At 39.7% G+C, this 20667-nt stretch overlaps 1 protein-coding gene across 10 annotated transcripts in view; it reads left to right on the top strand.

Moving 5' to 3' along the window:
* Window positions 1-1325: 1325 nt before the first annotated feature.
* The window catches only part of ADAM23 (ADAM metallopeptidase domain 23), an 82599-nt gene continuing 63257 nt past the window's right edge, over window positions 1326-20667 (top strand). For 7 of the 10 annotated variants that reach the window (XM_049798598.1, XM_049798571.1, XM_049798627.1 and 4 more), the window contains exons 1-3: window positions 1326-1766; window positions 2835-3061; window positions 13459-13535. In XM_049798598.1, the coding sequence (XP_049654555.1) occupies window positions 1598-1766; window positions 2835-3061; window positions 13459-13535 (473 nt within the window). In that variant the 5' untranslated portion in view covers window positions 1326-1597. The remainder of the gene's footprint in view (window positions 1767-2834; window positions 3062-13458; window positions 13536-20667) is intronic. The other 3 variants (XM_049798616.1, XM_049798581.1, XM_049798562.1) reach the window with 1 other exon arrangement.

Below are 20667 nucleotides of genomic sequence, written 5' to 3'. Positions count from 1 at the left end.
GGGCAAAATGTGCACTAAGAGCTCAATATCTAAACTTGTCTCTGAACTCGGCTTCCAGGTTTTCTGGCTCCTGAAGCCATGGAATGAACACAAAGCAGCAGATGAATCTTCTTGTATCCCTCCGAAGTAATTCTTATCTTTGCAAATATTCTTCATATAGCTGGTTCACCCCAGGCATGCTGAAGTATGAGAGACACTACTCGCTGTACAGAAACGCACTAATACTTCTGTTCGTGGTCCAGACTGCCTGCTGCTGAACACAGCACGCCCGAGCGGATTTCCACCCGGTCACAGTATGACTGTGCGCCTTCCCGCAGCGCTCCTCTTTGTTTATTGCACACACATCCATTCTCTTTGTGAATGCACGTACGCTCTTCTGGTAACGTTTAGTTCTCACCTCCACAACCGCTTCAGTGCGGGTTGGCTGCAGTCAGTGAGGCCGAGCGGATCACGGGGACTAAAGCAGAGAAAAGGGGGGAGATGCAAGCAAGCAAGCAAGCAAGCAAGCACGCTGTTGGCTGGAGGCGCTGGGAGGGAGCGGAGGGGAGCCTGAAGCTCCACGCAACGCTTGGAGCAGGAGGAGGGTTCCGGGGCAGGGTTCGCGGGACGGGCCCCTGGCGGCCCTCTGCAGCACCGGCGGCCTGCCAGGCTGTGAAACGGCCCGCGTGCCTCGTCTGGGCACAGGCGGAGCGCCCCCGGCAGAGGAGAGGGGCCTGCCTCCGCTCTCCGGGGAACGGACTGACCCGGGGCGGCTTCTTCCCGTCTCCAAAGCCCCTTCCGAGCCTTGCCCAGGGCTGCTGCTCCTTCTCAAAGGAATTTCACTCCGCGTGAAGCTCCTGAAATAACTCGAGTATTTCCGAACTCCGCTTCTTGCAATCGCGCGCGCTGCAGGAGCGGGTTTCTCTGCGTTAGCGCCTTCGGGCAGCGGCGTATTCGCTCTCTGCCCGCCCCGGGTGCACGTTACAACTCGTCAGGGCAGCCCAAGGCGTCGCCCACCCCCGCGGGCAGCGCGGAGGCCCTGCCGCCGCGGCCTTCCCCCGCGCTCCGGGGCCGGGCGGCAGCTGTGCGCCCGGCTGCCGGCGGTCACCCCGCCGGGGGAGGGAGGAGGGGGGGGGGGGGCGGCAGCACCCCGGCCCGCTCGGCGCGCGTCGTCACCCGTCACGCGAGGGGGAGGCGGCGTGCCCCGCCGCGGTGCGCACCTGAGGGGGCGCGGGGGCGTCGCGCTCTCCGCCCCGCCGGCGGCAGCAGCACAAGGGACAGCGGCCGCGCGGCCCCGCCCCAACCCGCGCGCCCGCCGTGGGACGAGGTCGGCGCGCCTGCGCCTGCCGTGGGGTTGGCGGCTGGAGGCGGGCGGGGAGGGTGCGGAGGGGAAGGTGCGCGCGCGCCGCTACCCGCCCGCCCTCGCGCTGAGGTAACGGTCTCCCATAACGGCGGAGAGAGGAGCCAGACGGGCGGGTGCCGCCGCGGGGAGCCGCCTGCCTCACCCCCGCCTCCGCCCGGCACAGCCCATCGGGGGCGAGGTGCGCCGCGCTGATCCCCCCGGCCGGCTGAACCCCCGGCCGGCCGCCCCCCGCGCCGCCCCGGGGCGCTATGAGCCATGAAGCCGCCCGGCAGCATCTGCCTGCGGCAGCCTCGCTGCGGCCGCCGCTCCTCCTCCGCCGCCTGCCGCCCCACGCTCCTGCCGCTCCTCGGCCGCCTCGTCTCGCTGCTGCTGCTCCTCCATGGCGCCTCCTGCCTCCGGGCCCGCGCGGCTGCAGCGGCCGCTGGTGAGTATGGCGGGATGTGTGTCTGTGTGTGTGTTCGTGGGCGTGAGGTGTCTGCTGCTTCTCGGTCCCCGTCCTCCCCCGGCCCCCCTGCCTCCCCCCGGGTGATGAACCTCGATAACATCCGTTCCTCCTGAACGATTTCTTTCTCCGCCCCTTCCAGCCTTGGGTACCTGTCTGCTTCGGCGTGTAGGAAAACGGGGCTGAGAAAATGTTTTCTTGGCTTGCTGGCTTACAAGAGTGAGAAATGTGAGGTTTCCCCCTCTGATCTTCTGAAGCCAGTGCTGCAGTGTTTTAGGTGATGGTCTGTGTAGAAATACGCTGGTGAGGTATGCGACAAAAAAGGCTTAGGTGGTTTTTGTGTGTGTTAGGATGCATGTGCACGGTGATCTGACTGGGAAGCTAATCTGTTTGGGGTTGGATTTTTGTGTGTGCTTTTTGTTTATTTGCTTTTGATTGCATTTAGATGACATGTGGAATGCTGAATATAATTGGTGTGTGCATCATGTTATTACCGTTATTGTTACATAGCTTGTTGATTGACTGTATCTTGACATTTTAATGAGGAAGGATACAGGATTTCATCTGAAAAGCTGTCACCGAAGAAAAAGGCTCTTGTCAAAGTTAAAAGAGAGAGGTAGAAAACTTCTTCCGAATTCAGTTTGCCTTAGGAAAATGGGGAGTATTCTTAGACTTTTGTAGATGTATATTTCGTTTTCTGTGTCTGTGTGTCTCCAATAGAGAAGAGAACTTAGATATCAAAGAGGGTGTAGGCTACACAGCCATTAAGTTGGGGTTTTTTTTTCCTCTTGGAGGTTGCGAGGCATTAAAATATTTATAATCCGTGACTGCATATGAAAATGTATATGCATTTAAATAAATAATGTTATTTCTGAAACCATTTTATGCGTGAAAAATGAATCGGATCTAGCTCAATGAGTAAACTATCTTTTTGTTTGCTTGAGTGATTCGTAAAATATTAGAATACTGCAAGCTAAATATGTAGCTCTTTTTATGGAAATAAACACATTCTGCCATCTAATTTATGGTTGACATATCTTTCTTCCTCAGACCTGCATTGGAATGAAACGGCAGGCGGTATGGAGGGAGTACTGGCAGATGAAGAGAATACATTTCAACAGAATAAAAGCAGTAGCAGTAAAAATAACAGCTACAGCAATGCAATCCAGAAAGAAATCACACTGCCTTCAAGACTAATTTATTACATCAACAGAGACTCTGAAACCCCTTACCATATCCTGGATACTAGGGCAAGGCACCAGCAGAAACATGACAAGGTAGGGTAAAAAGAGGCTCATCTGCAGAATTTTCAAAATGGTAATATGTGATGTGGAACTGTGTGTGAATGTTATATTCATTATAATGCTGCTGATGTAGATCTTGGAGACTTAATGGTAGTCCTTACCACCATTTTTAGGAATTAAAGGAGGATGTGTAATTAAACAAGAATGTAATTTCCTTTGTGTTAATTTAAAAAAATAATTATTTTGAATCTCAGGATGGTTCAGAAGCTGAACTGGAGATAAAATGAATAGGAATTATGCAAAGTTGACTTGTCTGAGCATCATAGATTTCAGTGTCTTGACTTATGGTATACCATCATCAACAAAATGCTTTTTCCAAAATAGCTCTAGACTGCAGAAATGTCTGCATAGGGAGTTTCTTTAGAAACCTGAACTTACAGCATGAGTTACTTGGCTTTGAGTGTATCATGCACTACCTAATAAATGCAGTATTGGTTTCCTGCCAGTGTATGACCAGTGAAGACCACTGTAAAGTGTTAGCAGTTTTTGTCAAATAATACCTGCATTTTTCACTTTTAATGACAAGATCTAGTATTTAATTTTGTGTAGATGCAGATAGTAATTTTTTTTTTCTGAAATTGCATGGGATTGAACAAACTTTGGTTTTGTGAAATAACTTGATAAAGAAGTTAAACCTATTCTAAACTGTATCACTTAGGAGGCACCCTTTAAAATCATTCCATCCTATTTTCACAAATTTTTATTTAAAAAAATTAACTTCTTCCCTCAGGTTAAAATGGTGAAGTGAAGGTAAAGATAGTTTGGATAGGAAGAGATTGCCATGGTAGGGACAGATTGAAGAGAGACAGCAAAGCAGATCAGTGTGTAGGATACTACTGAAGAACTTAGCTATAATGGCGTTCCTACCTATTGAATTGCATTTCTTTTGAAATTTTAGAAAGTGAATTTATTATGCATTATATGTGCTTTTGTTGATATTGACTGTGTGCCGTTTCAGATGGGGAATTAGTATGGAGGGACTGTATAATCTGTGAAAAAAGGATGAGATAGTTATATAGGTTTGATGTTTTAACAAGAAGAAAGGTTGCTTTTTAGCTTATTGAGCTTGGACGCCAGGATATGCCTTTGGATGCATCTGAATACAGCAATATGTTATGGATGGCATAGAAAAACTGTTCAGTTGTTGGGAACTGGGGCTACTGAAGAGAATGCTACATTTGGAATTAATAACCCTTTAAAGTGAGACCACTCTTTAAAGAAACTTAAACACTAGGGATATTCTGTTGTCCTCTTTGGAAGAGGGGTATGGGAAGAAAGGGATTTGCAAGTGCTTGCAGACCTGACTTTGGGAATAGTGCTTCCTCCATGTTTCTACATGAGTTTTTCCTTGGGAATCCACAGAGGAGAACATCTGCAAATCTCTTTACTTACCCAGCATTGCCCATGAGAACATTGCCGCTGTTGCCTATCCTTCCTATGCCCTACCTTGTATCTACCTGTTGGGGTAAAGCTCTGCAGAAATCAGTGCTGACAGAATTGGTATTGATTTCCTTGGGTATGCTTGCTGCTGAGTATTGTGTAAAGTGGATCTCCTTTCTACTCACTGTGTCCCTTTTAAATGTAGGGAATGCTAATGCTGCAGTTTTTACCACAGAAGGGTTCTTTAATCTTGGGGCTTCATGGAGAGTAACATTATGTTGACTTCAGTCTTCTAGCATGAAAATTCTACTGCTTTGATCCATTTAGTTGAAGGAAAGGGTTGATTATATTCCTTGTCTGGATTGATTTTTGCATGTCTTGCTTCCAGAGCACCATAGAGGCCTTTCCCCACCCAGCTTGTATCTTGTGTCTTTCCTTGCATGAAGTAATTTCTTTGACCTTCCGTCTATTTTACCAATAACATAATAACAAATATTTTGGTTGTTTTGTTCTGTTTAACATTCACTATAATTGTCTCTGTAGAGCAATAACTTGGGGGGAGGAGGGGAAAGTCTGCCTAGGATGTAGAAGGAAAACAACCCATAAAGAAAACAGAATGCAGTTGGATTGCGAAAGATACATGAGGGATTTTGGTTTTGGTTTGGTTTGTTGTTTTTTTTTTTGGGGGGGGGGGGGGCGGGGGGGGGGATTTTTTAGTACTGCTTTTAGCCTTTCCCAGAATAAAAATAAATGCTGTATTGTAACAAGTCCTACTTGCAAGATTTTGCTGTCTCCCATATTGGTAATAAAAATAAATAACCAAAATACCTTTATAGTTGGTGAAGAAAGAAACCTATATTTAGGATTGATTTTTAGCACATGAAAAAAGCGAAGACAAATGTGATGACCTTATATACATACACAGTGGACAGTTGAGGAAGAAAAATACCTTTTTTTTGTTTTTTTTACTGTTTTTGGAACCATACATCCTTTAACCTGTGTTTTCTTGTCAGCCTTAATACACCATTTATAGGCATATGATGTGGGTATACTCCCTAACTAGGGATATTATTCAGTAGACTACTATTTCAGTAGTTCTGTGGAACTTCACTATAGTGGCCAGAAGAATACAAGCCATATGGATAGTTTGTGGGATTAGGCCTGAATACCTCAGAAATGCTGAGTCACTATAAGGAGAGGGGAAGAGTAGAAGAAATTGTGTGCACATGGGAATAAAGAGGTAAAGCTAGAGAAATATGATTATGTAAAATGATTTAAAATATTTTTTTAAAGTCTCTTCTTAAATGTAAGGGTCTGCAAACTTTTTCATTAAATATATGTAGAAATGAAGGGCTGAAGGAGGAAACAGTGTACCAGAGAATCAAAAATTTAAATAATAAACTGCTTTCTTAGCACTGATCCTCTTTATCCCCTTCTGAATTTGGTGAAATGCCATCATAACGAGGTGGTGTATGTGATCTAAACTGTTAGTAGAACCTCTCTCATTCCTTCTTATTCTTCTAAGACGCTTTTTCTCACTGTTGAATAAAAGGAATGTTCACCATAGTTTTGACTAAGTGGTCTATCTCCAAGGTGGACAGAGTTCTAGTGTATAATCTATTTTCTCTTTGTGTTCTAAAAAAAGCATATCTTAAATACTTGGTGCTTGAAGATTCTAAAATGTGTATACCTGTTTCCTCATAGTCAAATTAAGGCTAGCTGGTTTTGAGTTCTTCTGAAGTTATTTTTAGTGTGAAATGCTCAGAAATGAGCATCTGTTTTTATAAACACACTGAAGAAGCTCACAAGAATCCTTAAACTTGCTGAAGAGGTCTGAGTCATCTGTGTTCTGCGGCTCTGTCTTTCTAAACTTCTGCATATGGAGGTAGCATTTTGAATGAACTGGTAATATCTTTATTGAACCAGATGACTGCTTTGATTCATTTGCGCAGACTGCATATACAAGATTGTTAGGACCTAGCAGGAAGACTGCATAGGACACCACTTGCCACAAAAGTCTAGGAGCAAGTCTTTATGGTGGCCAGCAGAGGGAAAAATCTCCTAACACAGGATGTGATCTGAAGATAATAGGATTGCCAGAGAAACACAGCTCAGGGCAACCTTACCAAACTTTGAGTGGAAAATAGCTTGAACTAGGTGCATATGAAGGAAGACTGTATCTGCTGGATGGTTGCTAACTGTTTTTAGATCACTGAATCATAAATTCTCAGAAGTTATAAAGAAGCAATGTCTTTATGCATAATTCTAAGCTGTTAGTGTAATTTTGGGGAGGAGGTAGGTGTTAAGAAACCTGTTTTGAAGACCCTAATGACCAAAAAAAAAAAAGTGTGATAGCAGTTTTAACTGAAGACAGTTCCCCCCTGCTCCCCCCACCCCCCCAAAAAAAAAAAAAAAAAATTAGTTTTGAGCTATTTTTCTTGGGGTGAAAGCTCCAGGTGCTTCTGTTCAGCTCAGCTGTTTGGCATATAAAAAAAATATTCCTGCCAGGCTGAATGTTATGTTTTCTGCAATGTTGCCTTGCTTTAAAGGTTGAGATACAGTGCTCTCCCAGTCCTTTATGCAACTTTGGTATTCAGTGTATGAAAGTGGAGAGGGAAAGCATCTTTAAGATGAAAAGAAAACAACTATATCACAGCCATTGCAAAGGGGGTGTTATTGAAGAAAAAGCAGGCCCATTTTGTAAAAGATGAAAGATTGTGGTTAATAATCTCTCAAGAGGTGACATCATGTGAATTCTTACTAAAATCCAGATTAAAATCCTGTGCGTTAATTACTGTCTTCCCTTCCCTTGCCTGTTTTAGGCCAGGTCTTTGCTTTTAATCCCTGTGTAATAAAAACAGATCAAAATAATGAATGAACTTCACGTGTCTCATGTGTATGAGTTTAATACTGTTGGAGAATCTTTGTAGTATTTCACCTGGCTTTGCATTTTTTTTTCAGAATTTTCTGAGGAGCAGCTTCAATTTATACTACTTGCAAATAGATGATTTTGTGTACTTTTTTTTTCTATTCTATATTGAATTTATATTAATGCAAAAGGCTTATCTGGACTCTGTGTCTTTAGTAGTTACTTAAAGGAGGGTTCAAATTGGTCTTCCGGTCTTGGTTTCTGGGAGTAGAAGGCCATCTGCCTTATGCCAGCTTCTCATCAAGTAGATCTACATCTTGGTTTCCTAGCTGAAATGTGGATCATGATACTTCTAAAACTTTGTAAATCCCCCATCCCCCCCCCCCCCCCTTTTTTTTTAAAAATATATTTCTGGGTCCTCTCATGAGCTTCAAGCAATAACCTACAAAAGGTTTCAGTTCCTAAGTGTTAGGTAATGCAACACTTGTACTTGTTAGGCCTTGTTCTGGGAAAAAAAAAAAAAAAAAATGTTTATAGGTTTTCTAGCATTTGTGGAAAGCTGGGTACTGCAGGAAAGTGGTCCAAGATATGGATGCCCTACTTTGTAGAATCTTATGAACAAAACCCTGAGAGGGATATGATTTTAGAGGCCAGTGTCACTACGGATGGGTATCTAAGTATTGTCATGTTGGGAGAGCATGGTGCGTTCTGGTCTCTGGGGTTAAAAGAGCAACACTAGGATTGCTTTCAGTGTAGGCCTGAGCCTTTGTTCACATGCCTACAACCATTCTTCCAAAGAACAGCCTTCAAGGCTTGAGGTTCAGTTGCATCAAAGTAACCTCTCTATTGTTAATCGTTAAAGACCAGAAACAAATCATCAACAGGAACTTCTCTGAAATCCCTGTATGTTTTAAGCATGAGTTTTTACATGCTGCTGTGACGCTTATGTATGCTGTTTTGGTATGAATTGCTTTATTTCCAGTGAATTGTGGAAGGTTATCTTGGCATATGTGCCATATAATAGATGTTTTCCGAACACTAAAGAAGGATGGCTTCTGTATAAAGTCTGAGGATATGCAAACAAGCTAGAAACAGTGAGGAACTACTGTATAGTAAGTCACGTTGATTTGTGACAAAACTTGTACTATTAATAGAATGAAGGTCTAGATCAAAAAATGTTTTAATGGTGTAAAATCCATCTAAATCTGACTTCGATTTCTAATTATGAAATGGGAGTGATGAAACTCCTTGCTCAGCTACTGTAATGAGAGAGGCAGCATTTGGCCATTATTTTAAGTCAGCAGAACTATATGCAAAAATAGATTTCTAAAAGCAGTGAGCTTGTTGTTTGGAGTCATATCTGTATGAATATAGCAAAAGACCCATAGGTACTATCAGTCAGTTAAATAATGCTGTTACTTTTGTTTAAAGACTTGTGACAGAACTTACTATTTTTGAAGGATAACACATTATTGCACTTGGCATAGTTTTACTGTGATGAAAGTAAACCCAATATAGTACTTTACTTTTGGTGATGATGGTTGTAAAATTCCTGAAAGTCTGGAAAAAGTGAATTATGGACCAATGATGTTGAAGTGCAATAATGAAAACAATGAAAGCATTCAAGTTGTGATGTGGATCAGTAGAACTGAGATTCCAGTTACAGCCCTCTAGTCCGTTTTTATCTTGAAACTTACAGTAAGCTAATAACTGATTTGAAAGAAACTGGAATTCTTTACGTATATGGATTTTTAGCATGGAAAAACCCCTGAGAGCTACTGTTTTGCACAAGCAGCTGCAGCACTCTTAGAATGTCCCTAGTATGAAGAATCTCTTATTACAGTGACTATGCTAGTAATCTGAGCTTCCAGAACAGTGAAAAAAGATTTTTTTTTTTCCTCTCCCCCCCCCATTTGGGTTTGGGGGCAGGAAAAATTTTAGACTCAGATCTTCCTTGAAACCACTCCTCTATGTATCATCAGTAAGTCTGCTGCAGAAAAACTTTATGTAATTTTGCAGCTTTGCTGTTGGGGTAGCTTATAGCTGTCAAAGCGGGAACCTCTCTGCAGAGGTTTTTAGATAATAAACAAACATGTACAAAGGAACTTGGTCTCCTGTTTATGTAAGTAAAGAATACTCATGCAGATGTGAACATAGGCATGTAGTGAGTGGGACAAGAAGGTGATGTTTAATATTTTTCCCATGAAAAGACATGGTAAGATATCTAGCCCATATATGTTCTTCAAAATGTATACTAATCTACATTATGTTCTTGTTTGAATTTATATGTCTATGCCAATCAGAAGAACACTGTATTTCAGATTATACTTCAGGCATTGTATTACACAGTAGCAGATAAGAGAATACTGTGACATGATAAGAATTCCACAGATACTCTTCTGAAATACTTCCTACCATCATGGTGATATATGATGGTTGTAACAGCTAAAACACCTGGTGACTCCTTTCAGGATTAAATACTTCAGTCTCATTACTTTCACCTGATTTCTAGCTTATGGCTTTCATGGGTGGTTATCTGTTATTAAACTGACTTAACAAAACCTGTATTCTGCTGCAGTGTGGTGTATCATGTTCACCTGAATTTAAAATGGTGTTTTTGCTAAGCTCCAGGGATTTAAAATCCCGTAACCAGTGGTTTGAGCTGAGTTTGGTGGAGAACATGCCCTACTGCAGGGTAGCAAGTTGGTGTCAGCTGCTTTGCAGCACTTACTTATGTGTACAGGCTACATCTGTTAAGTGGGGCACAACAATAGATAGCAAGTGGTCTTTTTATATACAGAAGCAATTATTTTCAGAAATAGCAATGATATTGTATCTAATCCTACAAGACAAACTTTTTCTTATGATATTGTAGAAAAGTTAATTTAAATAATTTTAAATTGCAGAAGGATAAAGAATACATGGTTGATGGGTTTAGAAACTTAAAGGATGATGCGTGTGTATCATTGAATGGGCTTGATTGGACAAAAGAAAGGCTATAGCAGATCAGAGTAGACATCCATCTAGCTGTCCCTGAGAGCAATCAGTAGCAGATGCCTAGGGTGGAATATAAGAGCATAACAGTCATGGGGTGCTACTTCCTAGACTGGTCTGCCAGACTCCAGCAAATTGTGGCTCAGGATATTCTGGGAACCAGAACTTGTCTTCTGGATTTAATAGCCCTTGATGGGAATTCCTGATATTGAGGTTATCCACGTTTTTTTAATACATGTATATTTTTAGTATCTGTCATGTCTTGTGCTGAACTTTAAGGATTTTGGCGTGTTCAGTATACTGTGATTGCTTTTGAAGTGTGTTTTATGATTTGAGGTGGTATGTCATCCTCTACACTTAAGCATTTTCTTGATCAGTTAAGTAGCTTGAATCTTCTTGAAAGGAGAGAGATTCAAGAGTTTGGCCTATTTAGTTGGTTTGGAATTGGCAGTCAGAAGAATAGTAGGGACAAAAAAAAATTTGAAGTGGGAAACAAAATACTTGGGGTCTCTTTCTTGCAGGTGATTAGCTTTGGTGCTGCTCTTGTTCTAAATAGTGTTTCAAAGAATACACATTATAAGTAATGTGTAGTCTGTCAGAAGTGGAAGAAATGCTGCACTTCTATCAAACTGAAAAGAAAGAGTGTATTTTTATTTCTAAACTAACCGTGGAAAAAGTATATGGTCCCTTTTGATGTTACTTTTTTTCTCAACTTGGCTAAGTACAGCGTTTGGGATCACTGGTAGTTAGTATTATTTCTAAAACAACTTGTAAACATCATTAATTATATACTACACTGAGTAAATCCTGATTGAGTAGCTGCTCTTTGCCATGTTAAGTATGTCAGGGATATTATGTTGTAGATCAGTAAATGGTAGTCTTATCTTAAAGGAAAGAATCTTCACGGTTTGTATGTAAAAATGCAGTATACTCAAAATTACCATGTTTATCTTTGAGCAGGAGATATTTTGAAACTTCCAAGTACATAGTACATGCTCTTTTAAACTTCCCAGATAGTTAATAATCATCATGTTTGTGGCATGTATATGAAGACATGTAATTTTAGGTAAATGTTACATGTGGAGGAGACTCAAAGCAGTGGCATGTGTAACTCTTAAGTGGAATCTTTATGGGATAAAACTAATTGCAACTCTTTTCCTGCAACAAATTTTCATGCTTTTAAAAAAAATTAAATACATACATGTGCATGTTGAAAACATGAGGTTTTTGTCAGACAGGTGCTTTTCAAGCACCTTGTGACACTTGTTCCTTGGTTTCACTGTGCAAAAAAAGTGGAGCAGGGGCTGAAAAGCCTCTCCTACTAGGCATGCATTTACACTGAGGTTCTATGCCTTTTTTTTTTTAATATATATGCTGGCTTTCATCCTTGCAGATTCTCTCAGATTTTTTCATGATGGACGTTCTCTCCATTGAGGCATCTGTTTGTCTTTATACTCAAACTGTTTCACTCTGGTGGTTCAGAGCAGCTGTAAATGGAGTTTGCCAGGCCAGTGTTATCAGTGAATTGGTGAACTGGTGAGACGACTGTTAATATTAATTTACCAAAAAATGTCACAGAGAGAAAGCTTGATACTGGCTTGCTTCCATATTATTTTAGATATGATCTAGGAATATTATTTTTAAAATTCTTGTTTAAAGTTAGTATATTTTTTAATAGAACACCCCCCCCCCCCCCAGGATTTAGGTAAGAGATTGTTTAATGATACTAAAGATCTTTAAAATATTTTGTAGCTCCACAGTTTTTATAAAGAAGCTTGACAACAAAGCTCTGTGACCCTGTTGAAAGAGAGATGATAATTCTGGGGGCAAAGAATGATTGACTAACACAGGAAACATCACAGCTGATTTTAGTCACTATAGCAACTTTTTTTTTTTGAAAAATTATATTGAAGGGGTTTATCAAAGATGATGGGTAACTTAGATGAGAAATAAGATGAAAATCAGTGCTGCTCTGTGTAGTGCAAGAATGGAAGAGGAACATAAAGAATTTATCCTTTGTGGAAAAATTTCCAAAGGAGAATAAAATTGTAGGCCTTGTGGGCTGTAAAGGCTAACTTTCATGTCGTTATGTTGTAAACTAGCTAGAACTATATAGGTTTTGTGACATACCTGAAGATTCATTGTGGTGTTTAATAAAAAATAGTATTTTTGTCTTTTGATTAAAGGGCTTAGTCATAATATTCCAACTTCATGTAATTATTAATACTGTATCAAATTAGTATATAAGTAAGCATGATTTGATTAGACCATTATTGGGGAAGAGGTTCTATGAAATTCAGATCTAATCTTTTCCACCCTGCTGGAACAGTGTCTTTAAAAAAGAAATTCTTGGATCATCTTTTCTCCTTATTTTTCTAGAAAACAGATGAACATGTTTTAAATGCCTTTGGCTTCAGTTACAACAGTATAGAAAAGAGTAAAGAATACAATTTATATAACTGAAAACAATTGAATATCCTGAAAGTTAAAGTTGACTCCCTATGTGAGACAAGCTCATGTTGTTTTATTGGTGTTGTATGTTGAGCAGCATGAGTCTTCTGTGTGCTGGTTTGGCTATAATGCCAAGTAAAAAGTCTGTAGTTGTGAAAGGATTACTCTGAAGGAGTCTTTCATAATATGTAATATAAGGCTTGCTATGATTTTATTATTTGAAGGTGTGTATTACAAATGCTTTAATTATTTCAGGCCTTTTAAAGTGAATGAATGCAGTAACATAATTAAAAGAACAGTATACTACATTACTTATGCTTTTATCTGTATTTTGCCATAATCAGATGACTATATAACATTTATGTGAATCTTCTTTTTTCCTTTTTTTTTCTTCTTGTTTTTGTGAGAAATGAGTGTGTATTTGAAAGCATGCTTTTCAGGTAGCATTTCTCTCTCTTCCTTTACCCTCTAAAAACGCATATCCTTCTGAATCAGAATTTGGTACAAGGGCAAAGCTTTTCATGTGCTTATGAGATTCATGAAAATAAGCGTGTTTTCCATAACTTTGTTTTTCACAGGTGTTTGTCATATTTGTTACATAAAGCTCAGTGATTCTTCTGACAACTTTAAATGTTCTGCAAAACTGTATAGTACTGCTGTGTGTTCATGTTTACAGGCTGTACATCTGGCCCAAGCAAGTTTCCAGATTGAGGCCTTTGGCTCCAAATTCATCCTTGACCTCACACTGAATAAGTAAGTGCACAATTTGAGGTTTCTTTCTTTCCTGCTCTTGTCTTTAACTTATGGTACAAGGTCAGGGCATGTGAAATCCCAAGATCTGTGGAAAAATATGCTGTTATCCAAGTTTCTTAATACAAAATAACATCTAGCCTTTTTAAAGCAAGGTAGCTGTTATCCTTGCTGATGCCCATAACACACATACCTTTAAAATTTTATAATTAATCATAAAATAAATGATGATAGATTCCAGTACCAGTAGTGCTTGAAAGGTGTAAATTTTCTTGTGCATTTTTTTACTTATTGATGAACTGTCATGCAGATGTTGTTTTAGTTGCTCAAGTTGATGTGTAGGAATATTGTAAATACTTGTATGAATGGCTCATCTTTAATGATCTGGAAAACATGCTGTTGTCACTATAATCATGAAGTTCCTAATGAGGTGGGAATCCTAACAGTTTGGCTGTACTGAAAGGTGTGGCTAGAGTCTGTCTACCAGTAAGATAGACAATTTTACATGATCATCAGGTCTAGAAGATCTGACTTGTAATACGGGTCAATGGCAGTTTAGTTGTTTATATCACATCTATTTATATCCCCAGCTGAAAGTATGGAACTATGTTTTTCTAAAAATTGTAATGAAGTTTTTTTGCCACTGAAAGTTTACACTGAGAAAGTTTAAGAATAAGGTAGAAGTATAAAATCGGTACTAAATTCTGGACCGGTAAGATTATCTACAGTGTTGCTTAAAAGTGTATTTATTTACCCCTTCTGCTGCCCTTGAGCCTTTCAGCACACTTAAAGGAGAAGCAAATTTACAGAAACAATTGCATACTGTTTTAAAAAAAAACACAAAACAAAACGTGTACTTCTGGTCTTGAGGTCCATGTGAGGTCTTACTTTGGTCTTAACTGTCATGTAATGAAAGTTTTGTTGGGGAGAAAAATGCAAGCTTATTAAATCTAATAGCTTTTCAAAGCAGCAAGATATGGCTTTATAAAATTTGCTGAACTGTTATATTCTCATATTTTGGTGCTTGGCTACTAGTTATCAGATGTTTTGCTGTAAAGGCGAACTGGGAACATTTTCCTTCATCCAGGCATGATTTTGAAGTTAGGCTGCTGTTGCAGTTCCATCTTTTAAAATGTGACACAAAGTCTTGAGTGGCTGGGAAAAGGTGAGTTAATATGAAGGCAGAGAATGGCACACAGAAAGGAAGGAGAAAGAAAGCTTGAGGATAACTGGGTGTTCTCTAGCCTCTGGAAGAACTATAGCATAGTGCAAGACTGCAGTGTTTTAGGAGACCTGGAGCTGGACCCATGCAAAGTAATTTCCAGTGGGATAATCATGACATTTGTGAAGGGAACCTGTATCTAGTGGCCTCTAAGCTACAGGGAGTTTCTCCTTTTGGTCTGCTTGGCACTGTTCCTGTTTGCATGTCCAGCCAGTAGCGAGACTGAGCAGATTCCCAAGATGGCACTAAACATAGGGTATGGCTGGTCACACAGATCATCACAGAAAAAAAACATTGGCTTTACGGGCACCATGTATAAACACGAACAGAACTCAGGTGAACAAGAATACAAACAGCCTGATAAAGTTCTCCAGGTGATGGGAACTGGAAGCTTGCTAGTGAAATGCGCACACCAGCCCTCTGCTGATTCACAAGCACACCCACTTTCAGACTCAAATGTTAACACAGGCTTTAAGTTGATCAAACATTCATGTCTAGGCCTGAGGTCTCTTTGTCACCAGCTTAGACCTTAGGCCTTTCTAGATACAGGTCTTCTCATAGTTGTTGACTGACTCTGAAGTTTGCTTGCACATCACACCTATGCAGAATAGAGAGCAGAGTCACTCAGAAGGTATGAGCAGGACTCAATAAAAACAGAGGCCAGACTGTAGTGATCAGGTACGGGGCTGGGCCAAAAAAATACTGACTTGCAGCTTACACTAGTGACTCCTTTTTATGCCACTGCCTCTCCATTTTCCCACACTTGTTCTCCTGATTCACCTTCCCTACCTCTGGCGCTTCCCCTGGACATCCCACAAAAATGTTTGCACATTTCCACAAGCCCCTGCAGACATCCTGTAATAAGTTTTTTCTTTCCCGGGACACCCATGATGACATTGTTTACCACTTCTTATCTGTTCTAAAGTTCTGGTTGAACCTCTTCAAGGCCATGGCCTAGTGGCTCTTTCCATGGCCTGTCAGTCAGTGACCTAACAGAGATAATTACAAAGACCAGAACTCTTATCTTCTGTTCATTAGGGTTTGTGAGTCTGGGTGTTGGTTGCTTTTCCTGTCCTAGTCTCTTATGCTGAATTGCTGTTAACCAAATACCATCACAAACCAGATAGCCTTACATTCCCCACACCCTTGCAGTGTTAACCATTGTCCATCCCTGCTGTTTGTCCTTGCTTATTTATAACAACAAAGGGTCCATAAAGAAAGTAAATGTACATATTTTTTCCAACTGTGGTTCCTTTATCAGCAATCAAGAAATGCAATGTCTTTTACTTCAAAAAGAGAGGAAGATCACTTGCTGTGTACCTTATGCAAAGAAGTTCTGCTCTTGGGGTATCGAGAATTTTCTTACTGCTATGTGTAAGGTGCAGGGTGTTCAGGTGCCTTATTGGTACCCCTACCATTTGCCTCTTTATACATCAGGTTTTCTCCTAGCTTCCTATGTGGCTTTTGACTCAAATGTTTAACTCTTGATGTGGCTCTGCTCGAGAAAATAATGACTTCAAAAACCTGCCCTACTTCTTGACCTGACATAAGACTCTAAAACCATAAGTCATAAAACTTGTAACATCTTAACTTGTAAATACCGGTAGACAATGATTTGAAAAAGACCCATTCAGTTACATTTATGTGTTCAGCAAAATGCTGCCTTTTGCTACTATGTTGGATTACAATGAATTTTAGTTGGCATACTGGTATTACTAATGTCTGGTCAGAAGGAAAGGCAGAACAACAACAGGGCCACAGACTTGATCTGTTATGTGCTATTGGCCAAAATAATCCAGTCACATGTGGAATATGTATTCAAAATCTGGAATACCCTTGAATATGTTGAATATATATTTGTGTCAGTTACTCCAAGGTGAGTTAATGTCTAATGCTCTGTGTGTGTATTCTGCTTTTGTCCCTTTTTTAGGAAAGCTCTTTGAGTATATAAAGCTAAAATCAGAGGATTGTTGTTGCCTATAAAACAGGTTTTGGTTTTAAGTTTTCTTTACCTTTGTTGGAATCTGTGTGGTTGCCTACCTTCTATGTTCCAGCTGCTCTTTTTCTTACAGCAAGTATTATAACCAGGAGGTGAAGAAAATTGGATATTCACTTGCATTAATAACTGTCAAGATTTTGTAAGAAGAACACGTGGCAATCTGGAAGTTTCTGGAGCACATTAATATAAATTCTTACTTGATGTTTTCTATCTCGCTATAGTGCAACAGCATAAACAGCTTGAAGGGAATACAAGCTCATCAAACCTCTTGAATCCAATGTGCAGAGACAATTCAAATGTAAGATTTGTATGGAATTTGAATGGGTAATTGGCTTTTCAGTTGCACAAGGCCTACAAGTGTTAAAACAGATGAAATATAATTCGTTATTCTAAAGGTCATTGTTGGCAGATTTTTCTGACAAGAAGACTCAAGAAAAAAGATTAGTTTTGAACTTTAACAAGGTGGGCTACTCTGAAGTTTCAGACATTTTGCCCCTCATTCCACTTAAATGTTTGACCAATTTCAGGCTGTCAGTGTGATGTAATTCATGACAATGCATAATAACTGCAGATATGTGGATTATGGAAGTAATTTAATGAAAAAAATACTTTTTCTAATCTGTAATGGATTAAATAATGTTTTTAGTTAATGCTCTTACTACAAAAATGAAAGATTATAGGGTACTAGTGGGGTAACGATTAACCGCATTTGAAAAGTTAGACTTTTTATAATTCAGCTATGATTGCCCAAACTCGATAAATTTCCTATGCAACAAGTGACATGTACCATTGTCTTAAAACCCAATTTATATAAAAAGCCTTTAAAAGTGTTCATTAATTTCAGTAAATTCATATTTTTGTCCTCCATACTGTCAATTAATGGTTGTAACAATGTATTTGAGTAATCAATGATCCTAGGATATCTGAACAATTTCTTTTTTCATTTATGTATTATATACACAATGTGTATATACATAAATGTATAATATAAATTATATACATAAATGTATATAATACACAAATGTCTGTGAGGTGCTAACAAATTACTTTTTAATGATCTGTTTTCCACCAATTTGTAAAAGGCTTTTAAGCTGCTGCTCTTCTGTTGAAGGCCAGGTATTTCTGCAGGTAACTCTTATGTCCTGTTTAAAGCTAGCAGTCTTTATGTTTTGGTGTAGTACTAAAACACATCAGAAAGCAATACTACCAAAAGCTGTGAATTAAAAATGTCTACTTGCTATTTTTTTGAGCGATGAGTATATTGTCTGGCAGTTTTCAGCCAATGGTCTAGCACCAGTCTCCAAATAAGGAGTCACCTTCAGCACTGGGGGCTGGGACCATGCTAGAGGCTTCTCCCACTGGGACTGTGGTGTCTGAGGCCCATACAACGAATGGGGAATTAGGTACCTGAGCTGGACAGAAACAGAAGGTAAAAACCAAAGACAAAAAACTTCTGTCCCTTCCTACTGAAAACTTCCCTCCAAATTTAGGATTCTGGGGGGAAGGGGGGGGGGGAAATCACCAAAACCAGCCTGTATTTTTCAGCTTTTCTTTCTTTTCCCTGTAGAAGTCTACCTTTCCAGTAAAATGGATTTTTCTTTTCAATTAAGAGGTCATATGAAAAAAATCTGGCATCTTTGGCATGAACTGAGAAAAAACCCCTACCATGTTTGACTGTAACATGGCTTAAATATTTGAGACCTTAAAATATGACTATTGTGAACAGTCAGTCTTTGAAGTGCAGCATTACAGCCAACTTTATCCATCAGTTTAAAGCTTATAATTGTTGTGTAGTCTTTGTGTATGTTTCTGTAGGGCTGAATTTAACTTGAGAATAGTCCCAGCAGAGATTACATTGTTAGCATTATTTAAAAAAACAGTGGGGCAGTAACTGGGTTATTTGAGAATCTATTTGATTCTTGGTTTTTCTCAAAATTCTTTATTAATGGAAATGGGAGAACTAGTCACAGTTTTCCAGAAAGAAAACTTCAAATATTTATAACATTTTCTTAAATAAAAGCTTAAACATTTAGGGTACTAAATGGATTCTATGAGATACACAAGCTGTGTAAATTAAATGTGATAATATTACTGTGGCAAGTTTAACTCTAGTCAGCTTCTAAAAATTTGTTACAGATGAGATGCAAAAAGAACTCAGTGTTAGGATTTTACAACAATGAGTGTGTACTCCTGTGAGTAAGTGCAGTCTTGAGCGTCCAGCTGTAGGTAACAGGGCTTTACTGCCTCATTTGCCACACCCAGAACTGGAGGCAACCTATTAAAAGTTATCATTGCCTCAGTGGGCATTTCACATGCAAAAAGACTTAGAGACAGATACTAAAACCTCTATATATTTTTCAAGACATATTAATGTGTTAAAAAAGCCTTCTTTTGTCATTTAAAAAATTATAAAAACCTGATGGTGTGAAGAAGCTTCCTTCTCAATTACTGTGTTCAGCCATAAATTAGAAGCTTTAATTAAAAGCAATATGTCAGTAATTCTGTCTTAGTATCTTGTTTCTGTAATTTTAAGTGTTTAGTACAATTCTCTTCAGGTATTTTTTTCCATCCTGTCACTAAGGTTATGATAAAAATCTGTATCTTATAATATTATGTATGCATTTGCATTTTTATGTTCACTAATGTGCACTGTTCAGTGTTTTACTCGTGCACTCTTTCAGGAATACAGTAGGAGGCAGCACCAGTCCTGACATTGACCCAAGGGCTTGTGTCTCAAATATTTCTCAGCAGTGTTTCTAGTTCCTTGTCAGCTACTTCTTTCATTCCTCCTAGAACTTTCTAGATCAGTCCTTTTAATATTTTTTCTTCATCTCATCTGCTTCTCTTTAGCAAATCTTTATAAAATAAAAAGTGTGTATGTCTGTCTGTTTCTAATATGTTTTATAAGGGAGCACTTACAACTGCAGCCATAGAAATTAATGTTGCAGTCCCTGACTTTCAAGAACTCAAGTTTTGGATTCCCCTGTAGTAATTAAGTAATATCCCTATGCCTGGTGTGCAATGTATGAGTAGAGTTGTGCTCCATAGAATGGCTATCAGTAAAATCATTGACCACAGAACTTATTTTAACAAGACTACAAGAAACTCAGCACAGGCTAACTTGTTTGTTTGAAATTCCACCTTTTTTTTTCCCCCCCCCCCATGCTGATGTACGAGTTCTTGGGATGTATGTTCCTGCATGGCATCTGGGAGCCTCTGGGAAGAGGCATCTTGAAGAATTTGTAAAAAACAAAACAAAAACAAAATAAAAAACAAAAAAAACCCTCCCCCCCCCTCCCCCCCCCCCCCAAACCCCAAAAAGCCAACCCCCAAAACCTGAGAGGACGTGCTGTTTGTATTTTAAAATGCAGAAATTGATGTTGTGAATGTTAGCCCTCTTGTCAGACTGGTGGAATGAAAAGACTTTATCCTGTGCACTCCTGATCCTGGATTTAATTAAGTGTGGATCTCACACCCTTCTGAACAGGGTTTTGAATGTCTGTCAGCTGAGATGTGACCACAGCCATTGGTTTGGTGGTTTGTTAGGGTCAGCAAGCTCAGGGCAAGGCAAATACACATTTGGGGCAATATGATAATGCTATAAAATTCTGTGTGGCAGGATGAGGATGTTTATTGCTTCCCCTGTGTAACAGCTACAGGTATCAAATACAAGAGGAGGTTTGAGAAGAGGTCCTTCTCAAAAAAAAAATTAAAATGCAGATCTTGTCACAGGATACTGTGCATATTAAACTATTTACAAGAGTTAAGGGATTGGAAGAACAGAAAAGAAATCTACTGAAGGCCATTGTATACTAACTTTGGTTTATGAAATCCTGCTGTCACAGATCACTGGGTGCTGAGAAAACTCCCTGAAAAATTGCTACGTGTGTATCTGCTGTCAAACAACTACTAAG

This window comes from Accipiter gentilis, chromosome 1 (assembly GCF_929443795.1).
Source record: "Accipiter gentilis chromosome 1, bAccGen1.1, whole genome shotgun sequence".
NCBI classification, from domain to species: Eukaryota; Metazoa; Chordata; class Aves; order Accipitriformes; family Accipitridae; genus Astur; species Astur gentilis.
This window is presented reverse-complemented; position numbering and strand designations above follow the sequence as displayed.